Here is a 17,459-nt window from a genome sequence, read left to right as displayed (position 1 = left end):
GGAATGAGCTGCAGATGCAGAATGTCTTCTCCACTGGGAGGCAACAGGACCCTGCTCTCCAGAACAGGTCACAGCACACTGCTGAAAGAAGAGCAGGTAGAGGAAGTGCAGGAATGGCATCCCAAACTCTGAGGCAGACTCTAGCTACGAAACGGTCTTGTTCCATTGGGGAAATACCACTAAACACCGCTTTTTCCTGCTATGAAACATGCTTTTTCCAACACCGTTCATTCCAGCAATGACTTATTCTATTGCACTCCAGAACATTCAGTCACAGCATTGAAGTGCACATGGATTTGCTTATATTTCTTGGATATATTAAAGACATGGAGGGAAAAGATGACATTTTCATGACGGACTTAAGCAAAGAACTCTGGCATACTGCTCTAGTAAACCTAGGTTTCTAATCCATCTTCCCAAATGCATGCTCTTTCCCCCCACCATTGTCTTACACCCTGTCCAGTCCTGGGCTCCTCACTCAAAAAACCCCGGATATCCTCACTTCTCCCTTCTAATTGGTTCCCTTTATCTATGTCATTCCTACTATCCACTGATATTAAGAATAACACTACCACCACCACCCCCTAACCCGGCTCTTCACTGTACCATTGCCCAACATCTCTATGTCCTTTCTACCTCCTTGCCCAGACAAGCTGCTCTACAGCCCAGCCTGCTGTCCTACCCCATTCCCTTCTGCCACCGATTTCCCTTTCTAGTTGTTTCCCAGACTGTCCCTATAGACCAATAAAAATGTTCTTTCCCAGCTCTAACATCCTCTCAGAGGGGAACCTTGTTACACTTCTCAAGCCAGGAACAGCTGCTAATGCTGTGCTAGCAACAGCAGGGCTGAGCCTTCTTGTTTTCACCCAGAAAGGCATCCTTAGCTGGTTCCTGTGGCAGGGAAATCCCACTTAGCTGAGGAATTGTATCATGCTCACCGTAGGTAAACTCATCTAAGATTAGGCTGCTAAAAGACATTTTTACATCCCGCCCACCAAGCTTTCAATTGGTACATCCTTGATAAAAACCCAACACAAGGTTTTCTGAAACATAAGTACGCAAAGAGGCACTACAGAATAAAAAGTAATCTTAACATAAACAGAAAACAGTGCAGCTCTATGCATCCATTTCTTGGACAGCTCTGAGCTGCTCTGTTGACCTTTACCAGATCAACTCTCCATCACACACCAATGCTGGGAACAGTTACCCTCAGCAGGGCAGCGTGGGTAGAAGCTAAACAGGTAGAAAAAGCTCCTGATGGAAGCACCAGGTAGATCTCATAGTAAATGTGCTGTCACTGTGACTTAAAAACATATGTGCAGACATCTGTGGGCTTCATAAATGCCCTAGAATGGAGGAATAAAAAAAAAAAACAAACCTTGCTCACTCCCAATTTAGATGTTAACAAAATCTTGATTTCTCCATATGCAGGTTACCCACGCCCAAGCCCTGATTCATATCTCAACTTTGTTATTTATTACTATTTTGCAAAACAACTGAATGTACCCCAGAGCTCCCCACTGCCAGCAAGGGTTAGCCCTATACTTCTGACTGCCACCCTTGTGGCAGCCCTGGCTCATCCAGGAACAAGAAGTGCTATTTTACGTCACTAAATCAGTAGAAAACAGATTCATTAAAAAAAGACAAAAATTTCCTTCTAGCTTACTGAGCTGACTCAAAGTCATACAAGCACCAAAATCAGCAGAAGGAAGGAGAAAAAGTGGAGGTTTTTTGCTCTTCACAGCATCTCAGGACAGGTACTTGCTGAGATTAGACTTTATCCCCATTTGCTCTTTGAAATTCTGGGTATTATTCCATCTTTATTAATGGAAAACTGAAAGCATCCTGTGGCATGAAAGATGCATTATGTCCACTGCAGCAAAGCTCTTTGGAGAGGTCTGTCTAAAGCAGCAATATTTCACTGGCGTCACTGTGACATATATGAACTGGTAAATATTTCCAAGGCAGAGCATAAGTGTCTCTGCAAAGCTCAGTATTCTCTACATTGCAATTATTTCCTCAAGGCCGAGCAAACTCTGTCACTCTTTTTTTCCAAGCTACCTGCTTCAGCAGAACTGAAAGGATTTTTATCAGGGCTCACATTTTACCTCTTCTCATCCCTACACATAGTTACTGCTGAGGAATCCTACTTTTGACAAAATGATTTGTGTCATCTTTCCGTTTCCCCTCTGCCAACTGGCATCTGCCATCTGTTACCGTACCCCAAGGAGACTCCAGGATGAGCTCAAGTTACTTGACAAGAACCTCTTACTCACTTCTGCTTCTCTGCCTTGTATTGCTGTGTGCAGTCATCAAAAAGCTTTTGGTTCATCTCCATGAACAGCTTCAGTGCATTGTAGATCAGCCCATGGATTGTTCTGCAAAGAAATGAGGAAAGAAGACCAAATCATGGGGGTATCCTCCAGGCTTTCAGCCTTGAGTTAGCACCAGCAGCACAGACAAGGGCTAACAGCAGCAGCAACGCATATACTACAGCAATGTGACAAAAGATTTTCACACAGTGCCAGCTCTTGGCAAGGGAAAACCCACTCCACAAACACAGCAGAGATTATTGCACAGGGAGAAAGAGATGGAGAAGAAAGAGAAGACCACTGGGACAGATCTGCTCCACTGCAGTCAAGACTAATGAGGGCAAAAATATGCATTCATGCATTTCTTTCTTGTAGTTAGAAACTGGAAAGGAAGGATGCTAGGGACCTGCTCAGAGTTGTTCTCAAGGGGGCTTTACCTAATCTAGCTTTAGTGCCTCCCACAGTTCACCTTGCATGCACACAATGACTTTTTTTGGCTGCCCAGTATTCAGTCATGAGTTTGGTCACTGAGCTGCCCAAACCACAGACATTCAGCAGCCCTGTAGAGATGGGAACCAGCACAAAGAAAACCACAGAAGAAAAGCTGGCTTTGTGTCAGCAGTTTATGGATAGGTTGCACTGTGTGTCAGCTCTCTCTGGGAAAAGGGTTCTCCCAAGGAAAAAAAAACAAGTCTTGAAGCTGTCTCTGAAATACCTGACCCACAGGCAAAAGATGAGAGACTCAGCATACTGAGCTCTGTGCCTTGTCAGCTCTACACATGGAAACAGGAAGAGAGCTACACCTGGACTTCTGCAAGTTGTTTGACTAAGTGACGGAGTAGATGAGCTGTGGGAAGGAAGAGGAGAATCTAAGGTACTCAACCTGCCATGAGAAGATGTGGCTAGTGTTAAAACAAAGACAAGGAGAAATAACAGGAAAACACCTTCAAGACTTCTGCCATACCACTGGGAAGGAGACAAGAAGAAAAGACAGAAACAGCAGAATCACAAATCTTGACTGGTACAAGAAGGAAGCAGATCTGGTGAAGCGTTTCAGACAAGAACATAAAGTCCTTTTCTGAAGTCTGATCAGGAGAGTGTAACATGGAGTGAGAGTGTGTCTGTGTGCATCTGTCTGCATGCACACATGCATATGTGCACACACATCATACCTGTGTGTGCATGTGTGTATGTGCCTGTCTACACACGTATGTGCCTGCTGATGAACATGTGTGTGTATCTGGTGTTTGCGTGCATTCACGTCTGCATGTCTGTGTCTGCTCCAGTCCTTACAGCACCCTTGGCTGGTGGCTCAAGTTCACGCCTCCTGACGCAACGAAGAGAAAGAAGCAGTCAAAAAGCAGACTGGTGGGGAGCCCTCTGCACACAAGTTCCACCTCACAACCTTGTCTTTGCTACCACAGTATACTCCTAAGCCCTGGACTTGGCCAGGCTCCCTAGAATTCATTACTTTTCTTTTTTCCACCCTCTAAAATAGGGGAAGATTACCTTTTTTTGTGTTCTTGTGGTTTTTGCTGGAAGATCTTGGCCGTGGACTGAGTAATTTTAGCTAATGCATTAAATGGAAGTGAGTTTTACAACTTGAATTGACCAGGTAAGGAATCAACTGAAGAAGCAGTTGGAAGAAAGGAGGTTGATGAGAGAACCGTAAAACAGACTAGTATCGAGGAATCAGACACAGACGACCATAATTTGACACAGGACATCTGCTTGATTAGTTCTCCTTTCTCCATTCTTTCTGTACTCAAGGAGTCAGGCACTGCATTATCCAAGGTCTCTGGTCATGGAAAACGTATGGGTGATCGTTAGTTAACAAGCAGTCAGAAAATCTACTGCACACCTCCAGGATACCAGCAGAATTAGTGATATGCAGGTATCAAACTCTGCATAGACTCAGTGGTCCCAAGGTGGGTGATTGCAGGTGTCTGACCCCTTGCAGAAGCAGGCCACTGTGGTCTGCTGTGGCACTTTTCCATGCTGATACTACTAACAACCCCTCTGGCTCAGCACCTGGTGTCACTGAGCGCCATGCGTCATTGCACTGTAGCAGCATGCCCCAAGACTGCTAGTAGGTCAAGCAATCCTGCATGCACAGCAAGTGCCAGGGCATGCAGAGAGACCTACTTGTTCCAGTGACTCTTGGAGTTCTTGTAGAGCGCTGGAAACATGATCGGGAGAATTTTGGCTGCGTTATCGCTGATCAGGCTCATGATATATTCGTTGTTCCAATAGTACAGTGCTCGCTCTGCCACCTGCAGTGGGAGAGAAAGCCATCCTTGGAGAGGCCCCTTCCAGTAACACCCGTGGTGCACAGAGAAACTATGCAGTGCTGAGATCAGAGCCTGCCACCATCCAGCCAAGGACCAAACGCTTCCCCACAGTGCAGGGCTGTCCCCACCAACTTCTGCTGCTCAGCCTTCTTTCCCTTAGCCTCTGCTCTGACTTTACTGGGGAAAACCTCACATTCTTGACTAGGCAAGCCTACCATTGATATATTGGTGACTCCAACAACCTTTACACAACACTTAAGGACAGTGATGTAACCCACTCCAGGTCCCAGCTCAGACCTCCTTCATTTCCTCAGACTGTCCTCTGTAAAGCTTCATTCCTCCCTGGCCTTCCTCACCTCTGAGTTTATCTGGGCTTTGGAGCATGCTTAAGTCATCAGGCCCACAATTTATCCCCCTCATTTAGTAAGAGTGAAAATATGGAAAATCTTGGGGCAGCCAACCTGCTCTAATAAAACAAACAAGTCTAACAAGTTTCCACATAGTGATAGGTTCAACCACAATTCTTCATATTTAACCACAAATCTGGGCAATGCAGATCACCAGGCTAATGTCTGCATCTAGCACTAGCTTGAAAATGGCTTTAAAAACTAGGAAGAGAGGCATCCAGTCTCAGTTTTATATTTCAGATGATAGAGAACTCACTATATTCCCTTAATGTATTGTTTTACATTTGTACACGAAGTGAAACTCACCTCGTGTTCACTTACCTAGCTTTGGTTTCCAGCTATTAGCTCTTGTTAAGCCTTTGTCTGCTAGATTAACACACAATCCACTCAGAGAAAACTCTCCTCCACTAAGGTGTTCAGTCTTACCGAAAAGTCAATTCCTATTTTTGCTCTCAGACAAGCTGCAGACGCAGAGACTTGCACTGTATGGGAGCTTGACTGTATGGGACACCTTTGGGGTTAGTTTTCTTGCGCTGTAAAGTGTTTGCACCTTTTCCAGGTTTTTCAGTCTTGTTTTTCAAGGAGTAGGCAGCAGATGAGGGCTGCTATCAAGTACAGGATGCCTCTCCTCCAGCCTCTACCCTACTTTATTCAAGCTTGTTAGTTCCCTATGGTAGCTCCTTCCACACCCAAAGGTCATATTAGTCCTTTGATTTCCATCACCACACCAGTAATTCACGTCCAGCTGGTTTCCATCAGGCTTTCCCAGTCCTTTCCAGGAAAGTGATCTTTTACATACACATGTGACCTAGACTGACCTCATTTTTGGCTTGTGAACACATGACTTGGTACCTGTCTGTACCAAAAGACAGACTGAAGTCAGTCTGCCTCATTGTGCAATCACACTCACTCAGTGGAGGGCTATATCACTATTTAACATCCCACCTGTACCTGGGTCAGCCACACATTTCACCATCTGCTTCCTGGGTACTCTTGATGGCAACCCAAACCAGTGACCCAAGAATACCTTCTAGGAGCTACTACCAGGTCCTACCACCTTGGACATTTTAAACCTTAAGCCCACCAGCCCCAGAGATTGTTTTAGCCTGGTACTACAGCCTGGTTCCTTCAGTGGGAACAAGGAAGAAGCAGACTCCAGCACTTTTTCAGTATACCTCACCCTTTACCACCTACACCAGAACAATATAAAGTACTTTCTCTGTACACTGTCTCTTTGGTTGGCCTCCCTCCAATACTGCACCCAGTTTGGTTTTACTGTAACAGGGTGACACTGGATGGATCTCCTCTATGCTTGCTAGCCAAAATAGGAGGTGGCAGAGCACCTCTGCTCCAGCTCCAGACTGTTGCAATACACGGTGCTGAACAGCACAGTGCAGCAGGAGGGGCTCCACCGATCCGCTTGGCTTTCTCTTTGGATGAGCTCTGTGGTTATGGTGAGGTTTCTCACCGCCTCCCAGCATATGTCACTCTAATATTTACCCTGGTCACACCTCTATGTGCCACTGATTCACCAAGACAAGCCCAAAAGCTGTGGTGTCACCTTCACATGCCAAGCGGGTTACAAGCCAGTGCCCTATCCCCTCCCTGAGCTGCAACCCACCTGGAAGTGTGGGCTGGAGACACACTTGGCCAACTGCCTGAACAAGGGCTCCATAACTTTCACAAACTCAGACGGTTCAATCACGTCCAGGATCTCTTCCAGCTCGTTTAAAAACATCACCTCCTTGGGACTGTGAGTTTTCGGCCAGAACTTCAGCAAGCCCACAATCACCTGAGTGGGGAGGGGACAGAGACAGTGTTAGAGGCTGAAAGTTAACACCAGCTGATAAACAAATTTTTAAGGGTCTGGTCACAACACCAGAGAGGAGGAAGTAACAGAAGACATTTCCTCAGAAAGCCAGGGTGGGTTAAAAGGGGAAGAAAGAAAAGCCCAAGCTCTGCTAAGTCATACACAAGACAGTAGCACTGCTCAGGCTGCTACGATTCTGTACTACAAGCACAAGGCTTAGAACCACTTTTTCTCCCAAACACAGATTAACAGAGAAGGCTCAAACCAGAGTGCGCAGTGGCTGGCAGATGGTGCAGAGCAACCATGGAAGATCAACCAATTTTTTTCCAAAGTGGAAATGCTATGGAGAAGGCACTGAGGAATCATTATTCAGTACACCACAGAGCTTGAACACTGGGAGGCACTTAATAAATAATGCAATGGGTGGGTCTGGGACAAGGAAAAGGAAGTACCATTTCACATGAAAGTAACTGGATTACAGAGCTCATTCTTGCAAGCCTTTGTGGAGACTCAAAAGTTCAAAAAGACTCCAAATGGAGCAGACAAGTTTATGGAGGTTACGTCTAATGGTGACAATTAAATATAACAATGCAGTTGCAACTTCTGGCTGAGTAAACTACTGCTTACAAGATACTGGAAGAATATACTGGGGGAAGGGCTATATCCCACTCGATTTCATTTATTTATTTTTAATATTGCTTACTTCCCTACCCATCTGCTTCTAGACACAGTCAAAGGCAGGATCCAAGATCCTGCAGACCTTCACTCTGCTGTAGCCATTGACATAGCATTTACAGAAATGCTAACTCTGTGGACACTACATTCACACACAACTGGTGGTAGGAGTTGCTCTTTCAGACTCTGTCCTTTGGCAATCCAAAGAGAAAGTTCATAGCAGTAGAGGGACAGTAGTGGGCAATGCAGCAGCAAGATTAGAAACATCTGAGTGTTACGTTTCCACCAACTCAAGGCTTCAGAAGCCAACAGTTGGGTATCCTCAGTGTTTGTCATTACTCAAGTCTACCATTCAGGCAAGAGTTGGCTTCAATGACTCAGATGTAATTTCTCCTGCAGCTAAGGTGGTGTGGGGTGTGTTGAGCCTGTCCCTTGAGCACATCTGAGGCCCTACTCACCTGGTAGTCATTCAGACTGCTGTTAAAGCAAGAGCTACTACATCAAACCTTGCTGAGCAAGCTTTCGGGAGGCCCACTCTAAGTGAGAGTGGACCTAGTGAGTGATCCGGCCTCCTTCCAGCACTGGTGGCACCAGCTCCTAGTGCATTCAGAGCCTTGCTGATGCACAAGCTCTGTAATTTTTCAATACTTCAATAGCTCCAGGCATTTCAGGAGTCTATTCCAAAACTTCACAAGCAGGATGCTTCAACAGAACATAACCTGTGGCAACACAGCCTTGGAACGTCTGGTTGAGACCCAACACAACACCCACTGAAGATAATGAAATTGGGTCATCCCACTGCTTTCCACAAGCACCAAACCAGACCTGGCTCTCTCATCCAGGGGCCACTAACCCATTACCCAGGAAGCAGTGACAAGCTATGGAGCTTTACTATTTGAATAAGCTGCAAAATTAATCCTGGAAATATTGACAGGTTCCTGTTTCTGTCTTCACCCTCAGCCTACAGTAAGTGCTTTGGCAGGGGGCTGTTGGGCTGGATGTCAGCCACAGGAAGTACTCAGCATGATCAGGAAGCTACTTTATGTGGTTTGTCTCAGAGCAGGCTTTTGGGGACACAGGAAATGGAGGACCCACATTTAAAGAAAAAGCTGGGAGGTCTGCTTCAGCACTCCTGGTGTCAGAGCTGAGGAGCCAGAAAGCTGACAACAGCCGATCAGCTTCCACTGAACACAGTCAGGCTCACCAGGAACGCACACATTTCAGCCAGAGAACAGAATGACCTGAGCCAGCGCTACTCATTAAAATGCTCACACTTTTTCGTGCTCCCTGCTACAGTGACACAAGCGTGCGTTCTTTGGCCATCTGCTGTTCTGAGGCTGTGAAGCTCAGCTCTGCAGAAGACATTTCCTGGCCTGCAGTGGGTGGAGAAATACTTGTCTCCTGCTTGCACCCTCTGCCAAGCCGGCATATAGCCTCATTAGCACTGCAGGTCTGTGCAGCCAGTGACGGGAATATGTGAGGTCCCCATCTATGCTGCTCACACATTTTGGAATCTGCTGTTTCACAGCACTACATTCTGAAGGCAAATGCATCTACAGTGTGACTTAACACTATGAAGGTAGAAAACTGATGCTAGAGCAGGAAGGAGAATACTTTCATCAAAGAACAGCAGCTTGCCTAAGTAGATCTTTGTCTCCCAGGTTCCTAACCACATCCCCACCATTTTTCAGCCAACTCCAGCAATCTGGAGTAAACTCTTGCTATCTCAGGCCCCCCACGAGCTCATGCTGGTTCCAGCAGATATCAGATAGCCATGTGTTTTGTCTCTGCAGCATCTGTCACTAGCTGAAAGCTCTGTCCTGTGTTCTTTCTGCTACATCAAGAGTCGAAGCACAGAGGAAGCCCACAGCTCACCTTCCTGAAGCTTTCAGGAGAGAAAACTTGCACATGAGCAGCACAGCCCCTTCTGCCCACAGGGTACCAGGCAAACCCAGTAAACAATCCAGTTGACTCCCAGCCTCTTTAGCTTTTTTTTACCCTTGTTGTACTCTAAGGAAGCCATGAAGCTTTATGGGACTTGACTGACACACAGAGGTTAAACAAGGTTACTCACTGGCTCTGTCAAGCTGCTGTCTTTCTCCAAGAACTGTACAACACAGTATGCCAACTGTAGGAAAAAAAAACATGGCAAGATTAGAACTTCCTCAAGTGTACCTGAGATTAAAGTGCCACCCCCACCCTAGGCTGAAAGTCACATTATGCCCTCCACAGTGTGTGTGATGAGCAGTCACAGCTCCAAACGGATGTAGTTCTTCTGATGGCAAGCAAAGGCTCTAAGACCAAGCAGGCAGGGCATGAGCTCAGGACATTCATGCAGCATAAAGGATAAAACTTGAGCCACCTAGAGCAGACCACAGCTAATACATTCAAATGCAAGCACAGCTGCACAGATGGGAAGGAACAAACCTGATTATCACAAAGCCTTGCCCCATAAAAACAGACATCATTGCTCAGTAGCCATACTTCTTTTGTTTCCTAGCCTGAGTCTTGATCTTCTCTACTCTTCTATTAGGTATTCTAAATTGCAATAAATTAATCTTTATACCAGCCTAGCAGCCCAGCACAGATTTGTCTGCATATCTCAGCGATGACTAACAGGTGACGCACCACATGCACAGGCTGGTGACTGCAGCTCGGAATTTTCTCTGGTTTCAGCAGGGCCCCACTATTTCACAAACTTCCAGCACAGAAAGGCAAAGCAGGCCACAGCATTAGTCAACAGGACATGCCAGGATACCCTCCTGTTAGCCAGTGGCAAAAAGCACACACATGTATGTACAGGCCCAGGCACCACAAGGTTGGGACAAACCACTGCAGAAAGGCACTAGGGCAGAGCCCAAAGCATCTCACAGCAAGACCTTTGTTCAACACAGTGATGAAGCCTGGTCAGTACTATAAGCAAACCCAAAACCAGCTTTTGCATTCTGCACTGGGAACTTGAAGCGCTTCTCACCTGCGGGTGGTAGACACTGAGAGACTTCACCTTGTGCAGTGGTAACAAGACTCTGATGAGGAACATCTTGTGCTCTTCCTTCAGAGGCAAAGCAAACCCATTGATTATGCTGAGAAGAAACAAGAGTCTCATTAATCTGTTTACCCAGCAGAAATACAGTATCTCTGACCTCAAAAGAATCAGTGGCTTGCCATAGCACTCATTAGTCACTTGAGAATAAGCGTGGTCACTGGGACTCAACCTGCATGCCATGCTCAGTGAGTGTTTCCTTTTTTTTATGCCTCTGACGAGTCTTGGGCTCTGCTCTGTCCTGTGCCAGGCTGAGCCCACACACACTTAAGCAGAACCTCTGGGGAAGGCCAGCATAGAGGCAGCCCAGTCCTCAAGGCTTGTACAGGAGGATGGCAGCACACAAGAGGGCTGCAAACAGAAGGGCAGCTGAAGCCCTGGAGAAGGTGGTGCCCACTGCTAAGGCTTCCCAGGGCTGTGAGGCAAGACAGCAAGTGTGACTGGACTCAAACTCAAAAAAGAACAGGAGACAAATCTGGGTAGGAGAAGGCTACTACTGCATTTATGGGCAGGCTGGAGAGTACTTTCACTGTGTGCTTCGTCAGACTGAGATCCTCAGGAAGAGGTGGCTCCTGCAAGAACTGCTGAAGGAAGGCACTGCCAGCTCATGTAGCACACTGGGCTGGGAGGTCTGACTCACTATGGGCCCTCTGGGATTTCCAAAAGTGCCCCTACCTTCCCAGGATCTCCAGCAGCTCTGCAATCCCATTGTGGTGCTCTGTTTCATAGATGAACCTAAACAGAAGAGAAGAATGAGAGGTCATTGCCAAACACTGGATACAGTTTGATAAACAAAACAAAGGAAAAATCCCGGAGACAGGGAGTTTCCCAGCAAATAACAAAATTCCAAGATTACAGGGCAAGGTGTGAGAGATAGAAGCAAATAAATTAATGGATCCCAGATCAGCTAAGGCTCACAGGTCCCAACATTTGCTGTGTATGCTGAAGACAGCGCTATCACATCCTCACTGCTCTTAAGCACAGATGAATGCTATCCCTGCCAAAGTAGTGTGACAAAACGGAGTCACTTACCAAATCACAGTCTGGATCAGGCAGAATCACAGCCCAGTACTCAAAATCTCACTGGATTGTCCCACTCACTCACTAGGCCAGTGGCACCAGGAAACCTCTCACCTGTAAAATATATTGTTGATCTGCCGCCTCACATATGCTCGCAGACCCAGGAACTTCCCATAGATCCTGTGCAGAATAGTCTTCAGGAAGTCTCGCTCTCTGGGGTCTTCACTGTCAAAGAGATCCAGCAGCTGTGGGAAAAGAAATTCAGTCAGTGCCTGCACACTGCCTGTCTGGACAAAGTGCTCAGCAAAAGTGGCTCAAAGTTGACCGATACCTTCAGCACCATGAGCACAGTGGTTACTTCCCTGAAACATGCAGCCTCCTAGTCACAAGCTGATATCCGTCAGTACTTCTTTCATCTTCAGAAGCATAGTGATGGCCTGCACACTCTACAAAGGTGCATGTCCCTGGATTTCCCCTGCAAGGCCCCCAGTGTCCCTCTCCACCTGCGCAATGAGGAATGACTTCCAGGGACTACAGCTCACACAATTGTCCTGCACAGAGAATTCTGGCTGCACATTCAAATTTAGACAAAGGAAAAAAGAAAACCCTCATAATCAAGCACCTATTGACAAAGCTGGACTGTTTGCATAACACCTTGACCAGTATCTGCTGCATGCCCTTCATAAGTGTGGTACACAGTGGCATTGACAACAGTTACTTACAGATAGTACAAACTTCTGGTCAATGTATTTCTTGGCTACGTTTGGTTGAAAGTCAGGCGATTCCAGGAAGCGAAGGAAGAACTCATACACCAGCTATGGGGGAAGAAGGAGAGAACACTTAGAAATCCCCCCTGTCCTCTCACCGGTGTTTACTTCACATTTTAAATGCTTTCCTTCTTCTTAAGGATTCAGGGAAAGGCTGGGAAGCCTGAATGGGAGTACAGAAAACACAGGAACCTGTGTTTCCCCACCCAGCGGGATCAGCCTCTGCTCTGATGGGCAGAGGGGTGGTGGCACATTAACTGCCCAAGTGTACATGAGATCTCATCACTTCAGGTCCCACCAGCCACCTACTCAGATGGAGACACTACATGTGGTTAAAATCTTCTCCCATCTTCAGCCCACAACTGCACAAAGAACAGAAACCTCCAGAGGAGATGGCAAAGGCTCAGGCTTCATTGGAAGCCCTTGAGACATGCCAATGAAGAACAGAGAAGTAGAGAAATGAAACAGACCCTAAGAAAACATTGTGTCCTCTGCCTCCTGGGGACTGACTTCAGATTGGCTTGTACCCGCTAAGCCATGTGAACTGCATGCTGTGTCCCACTTGGACAATGAAAGGGCAGCTTGCTTTAAAAAGGCTGTCAGTGCTGAAACAGCAACTTTCGGTCCTCCTGTCCACCTAAAGGGACAAGTCCAATCCAAGTGTGGCCCTGCCTGGTGCTTCTGAGGGGCCGCTAGTCAAAACAAGAGCACTGCATCCCAAAGGTCTAACTCTGGAGTTGAAGGAGTTACGGAGCCACCCATCCACAGCTGCCAAGGACAGCAGCACAGAAAAAACTGAGGCAATGACCAGTAAACTCAGCACACATATGCCACAAATCTATGCTGACTGCTGCTGACTTGACTCAGAGAAACAAATGCTTCCTAGCATTCATAGTGCTTTGGTGCTGAGGACACATCATTTCTATCAACGCTGACATCCCTGTGTCAACTGCAGCAGTGAAAAGTGATAAACCACTGCTGCAGAACTGCACCTTATTTTCTCTCTGTATTTTCTGTTCCATCCTGCAGTGCCTGGCTCTTGCTCTACCTTTGCTTGAAAACACATCCCTGCGCAAGAGCCTGGGGAGACCTCCATGAGCTTACCTCCTGACTTCCACTGCTGAGCTCTGCTAAATCATGCTCACTGTTGCTTTCATAACCCTCTTCACCTAGTTTGTCTTAAAGTCTATTTCCCAGGACACATAGCCTAATAAAAAGATCCTTGGCTCCCTTCCCCTCTTCCTTCCCTCCAGTTTCCTGTCTTTTCTGGTCAAACGTTTGCTCCCAGTTAACACAACTGAATTACATCCAGCATACAGGAGACATGTTAGCAGGTGCTATAATAGGCTTTGCTTTGGCACCAAGAAGTCCTCTTCCTCTATGTGCCTCCCAGGGAGCTAGGCAAGGAGAGGAGCGCTGAAGCAGACAGGGGTGCTATCTCCAATGCCGCCAAAGCCCAGAGGATGGGGGCTCTTCAGCCTTCAGGAGGAACGTTAACACTGCTGGGATTTGCTTCTTACACAGGCAATGCAGCACAGCTCCCTCACTCCCAGTAAAGTGTTCACTCCCAGCCTACCTCAGGGCCACGAGGGACTACAGCCATCTGCAGGTGAATGTTGTACACAGCCATCAGCCTGTTTCCAGGACACCCCTGCTACCTGCATTGCCTACAAGCCACCTCTGAGCCATGGGTGGCAGGCCTGGTCTCTCCCCATCCCCAGCAACCCTTGTCCACAGCAACCCTCGCAGGCTGGGGAAGCAGCCAGTGGCAGGGCTGGCAGATTCTCAACTTCCTGGAGATAAATTCACCAGATCTATATCCCCCTCTCTCCTTCTCACCTGAAGGTGTGGCCAGGCAGCCTCTAATGTAGGCTCATCTTCCTCAGGGTCAAACTCCGCGCCTGTGGGATTGGATGATGGTGGGAGTGTCCGGAAGAGGTTCACTGAAAACTGAGGTGAGTGAAAAGGTGGATGAATGACATCCCTGCACCTCACAATGATCTTCCCCGTAGCAAATCCTTCACTGAAGAGCAATGTTGTGATTTGCCATAGCCGTGCCCACAGATAGAACCCTCCTTAGAGGCTGTAGGGTTACAGTCTGCATATGGACTCCACAAGTACAGTCTGTGTCAGAGACAAGAGCTTTCACCTCTCCCTGTACTGGGCACTGTCCCACCCTACCCCCCCTCCCTTCCTTCTTCTCTTTCTGGAGGTGGGCAGGTAATAAGGAACGGGTAGGACTGGGGTCACACTCCTCTGACAATCCCTGTATCCTCCTCCACCCCATGCTTCTGGACAGTCCCTATTTCTCTGGCACACAAGCACATACTGGCCCCATGCCCTACCATGATAACAGCTTCAGGATAGATGGCCTCAGTGACAACATCCCGGTTGTGTGTGATGTATTCCACCATCTCGTTGAGACCCGCTCGCTTCACCTCCTTGAACTTCAGGTCACTGAGGGGGTCAGAGATGAAGTCAAAAAGCACGCAGCACTGCCGCAGCTTCTGGATGAAAAGCTCTTCTCGTTCGTGTGGAGGAGCATCTGTCAGAGAAAGCACAGACATCTGTCCTTGAGATAGGCAGAACATCTCCCTCGTTTGCCCAGGTATCAGTGTGGCTTGCTCCCTGTCTTGCTTTCCCTCTCCCCCGTCACACTCTCCCTTGAGCTGGTGGGAGAAGAGGGAGAGGCAGTGTTATCCCCGCCATGGAGATGGGACAGTGGAGGTAGAGGGATCACAAGGCCTCTGGAGCAACTATCCCGTAAGGTGATTTCAAACACAGTAGCAGTTTCTGGTCTGATAAGCATTGATCTCTTCCTAGTATAAGGTACACTGGAAAAGGAACTCACTTAACTAGCTCCCATTACAGACCAGTGACACCCATACCTCACATCCCACAGTCACAAAAGGAGCTGGACAGAGCATATTATAGGCTGACCCTCTTCCCAGAGAGTAGCCCAAAAGACAGGGACCAAGGCAGCAAAGGCCCTGTATTAGCAGCATTCTCTTTTTGGTATGGTGCCACTGGAAACTATACACTCCTAAGGCCTATAAGGCAAACTTGCAGGTGAGCAGCCATTCTGCAGGCAAGAGGTAAGGCAGTTGTCCTTCTGAAAAGGACTGTCTGTTTCTGTGAGCAATGTCAGCAACAGGCCTGGCTGAGCGACTGCTGAAAGTGCTTTCTCCTTGTTCGCACTTAAGTCATGTTTAATTGCACCATTATGTAGACTAACTGCTAATGCTGGGTAATTGCCCTAATGTGGGTAAGTTCAATGGCATTAACATAATTTGCAATGGAAACATAAGGAGGAGGAGGAGGTGGAGGCCTGGTCCTCTCCCAGGAGCTGGGGTGGCTGTAGGAATAGCTGTCTGCACTAACATCTCTGCACTTCACCACCTTCCTGCACAACCTGCTAAAGAATCTGAGGCAGTTCTAAGTACATATAAGCATGAGGGTTTAAATCAGCTCAAATGGGAAGGTAAGTACTGAAGTTTGCATTGAGCATCCTCCTTTTAGGCTACCCATCAATTCTCAACCTGCTGCCAAGCCAAGCACCTTTCCCAGAGCCATCCCTGCCACACTGTCGGCAGGAGGTTAGCAGGACACTGCCAGGGTTGCTTTGAAAGACCCCTTACACTACCACACTCTGCCTGCAGAAGGCACAGCTTTGCCACGCAGGTCACCCCCACCCCATAGCTTCTTTACCTTTAAGGGCTGGAAGCTTTTGCAGTTCCCGGTTTTTGCTCAGATTGAAGCGAGAAGAGCTGTGTCGGCGCTCCTTCTTCACAATCTGGGGTCCCCCCGAGTATTTAATCTTATTCAGCTGGGTTGGCGGGGGAGCACTGTTACTGGGTCGCTTATTTGAAGTTGTCTGTTGCTGCTGCTGCTGTTGCTGTGGCTGCTGCTGCGGCTGCTGTTGAGGCTGCTGGGCCTGACGAGGGAAAAGAGAGTAAAACAACTCATAAGCTTTTACCTACAAGCCTCACAAGCAATCAGAGAGCATCAGCATCCTTTTGGACTGAAGAAACTGGGCACGTTTTTCACTGTTGCACTTGCAATTCAGTGCATCTCACCCACTCCCGCAGGGCTCTACCCCGTTGGTTGCATTTGCAGCATACCTGCAAAGTGAACATCAGTTTTACTCATATCTGCAAGGTACCACAAAGACACCAGAGTCTCTTAGCACATGAGGTGCTAGGGATATGGAAAGCATACATGTCTTGCAACAAGTTAAAAGAATGTGTTGATACACAAAAGCAGAAATAAGAACTCTTTGTGATCCAAACAGGAATCTCAGTGTGCCACTGTTTCTGATTACAGCACTCTACACAACACAGAGCAAAGAAGTTTTGAAAACTACCAAGCTGTTTCCTTATCCTCATGCAAGGAACCACCTGGGAAAAAGCAAAGCAGCGTATGGCGTAGAGCAGCCATGACAGCCCTGGAAAGGCACCCAGGCCATGCCCAAACCTTAGGTCCCAGGCTGTGGGCTTTCCCAATCCTTCCTGGCTGCTCCCTCCATCTCTGCCTTGTCTCAGCCCCACTGCTGTCTGGACTTCTCCAGTTGATTTGCTTTTTCCGCATCACACTGTTCAGCCACACAAACTTTTGGTCCGCACTTTCCTCCAGCAGACATCCTCTCCACTTGATGCTTGTTAAACAGCACTTATCAAGACACTTTATTTTCAGCAGGTGACCAGAAACTCAAGCCAGTGTTTGCTCAGCTCAGTTCTGTTCTGACCTTGCTCAAAGCTCTACGGGTTCAAGTCCAACTTGGGCCATAATGGCTCAATAACTGACCCTTTAACACCACACTGCCCCAACTCATGTAAAACTTAGTATGGAAGAGGACAACATCCCACCAGCAAGTTGAGCAGAGGGCTCAGACTGAGACAGCACTCAGTCTACTCTGGCTCTGCTGTGTGAGCCCAGCAATGCTTCTTTCCTCAGCTCTGCCACCTCCTTCCTGCTGGCACATGAAGCCGAGGGATTGCAGGGTGAACCTGTTTAGGACACAACAAGGATAGTGCAATGGATGCAGAGTCAAGGTGGATAAATCCTTGCATGTAACCCTCTCCTTGCCCTGTCAACTCCCAGCTGCCACACACAGCATAGCGGTACAAAGGCACAC

The 17,459-nt window shown here is 47.6% G+C and overlaps 1 protein-coding gene across 2 annotated transcripts in view; it reads right to left on the bottom strand.

Moving 5' to 3' along the window:
• PPP2R5D (protein phosphatase 2, regulatory subunit B', delta) overlaps positions 1-17,459 on the bottom strand; it is a 26,988-nt gene that overhangs the window by 4,067 nt on the left and 5,462 nt on the right. The window contains exons 2-12 of one of the 2 annotated variants that reach the window (XM_010188969.1): positions 16,103-16,250; positions 14,671-14,846; positions 14,165-14,275; positions 12,281-12,373; positions 11,673-11,803; positions 11,214-11,273; positions 10,470-10,578; positions 9,570-9,623; positions 6,632-6,802; positions 4,458-4,585; positions 2,277-2,378 (exon numbers count right to left, since the gene is read on the bottom strand). In XM_010188969.1, the coding sequence (XP_010187271.1) occupies positions 2,277-2,378; positions 4,458-4,585; positions 6,632-6,802; positions 9,570-9,623; positions 10,470-10,578; positions 11,214-11,273; positions 11,673-11,803; positions 12,281-12,373; positions 14,165-14,275; positions 14,671-14,739 (1,028 nt within the window). In that variant the 5' untranslated portion in view covers positions 14,740-14,846; positions 16,103-16,250. Of the gene's footprint in view, positions 1-2,276; positions 2,379-4,457; positions 4,586-6,631; positions 6,803-9,569; positions 9,624-10,469; positions 10,579-11,213; positions 11,274-11,672; positions 11,804-12,280; positions 12,374-14,164; positions 14,276-14,670; positions 14,893-16,102; positions 16,251-17,459 lie in introns of those variants that run through there. The other variant, XM_010188968.1, reaches the window with a different exon arrangement.

Source organism: Mesitornis unicolor, unplaced genomic scaffold (assembly GCF_000695765.1).
Source record: "Mesitornis unicolor isolate BGI_N332 unplaced genomic scaffold, ASM69576v1 scaffold46747, whole genome shotgun sequence".
Classification (NCBI taxonomy): Eukaryota; Metazoa; Chordata; class Aves; order Mesitornithiformes; family Mesitornithidae; genus Mesitornis; species Mesitornis unicolor.
Note: the sequence above shows the minus strand (reverse complement) of the source record. Positions and strands in the feature narration are given on the sequence as shown.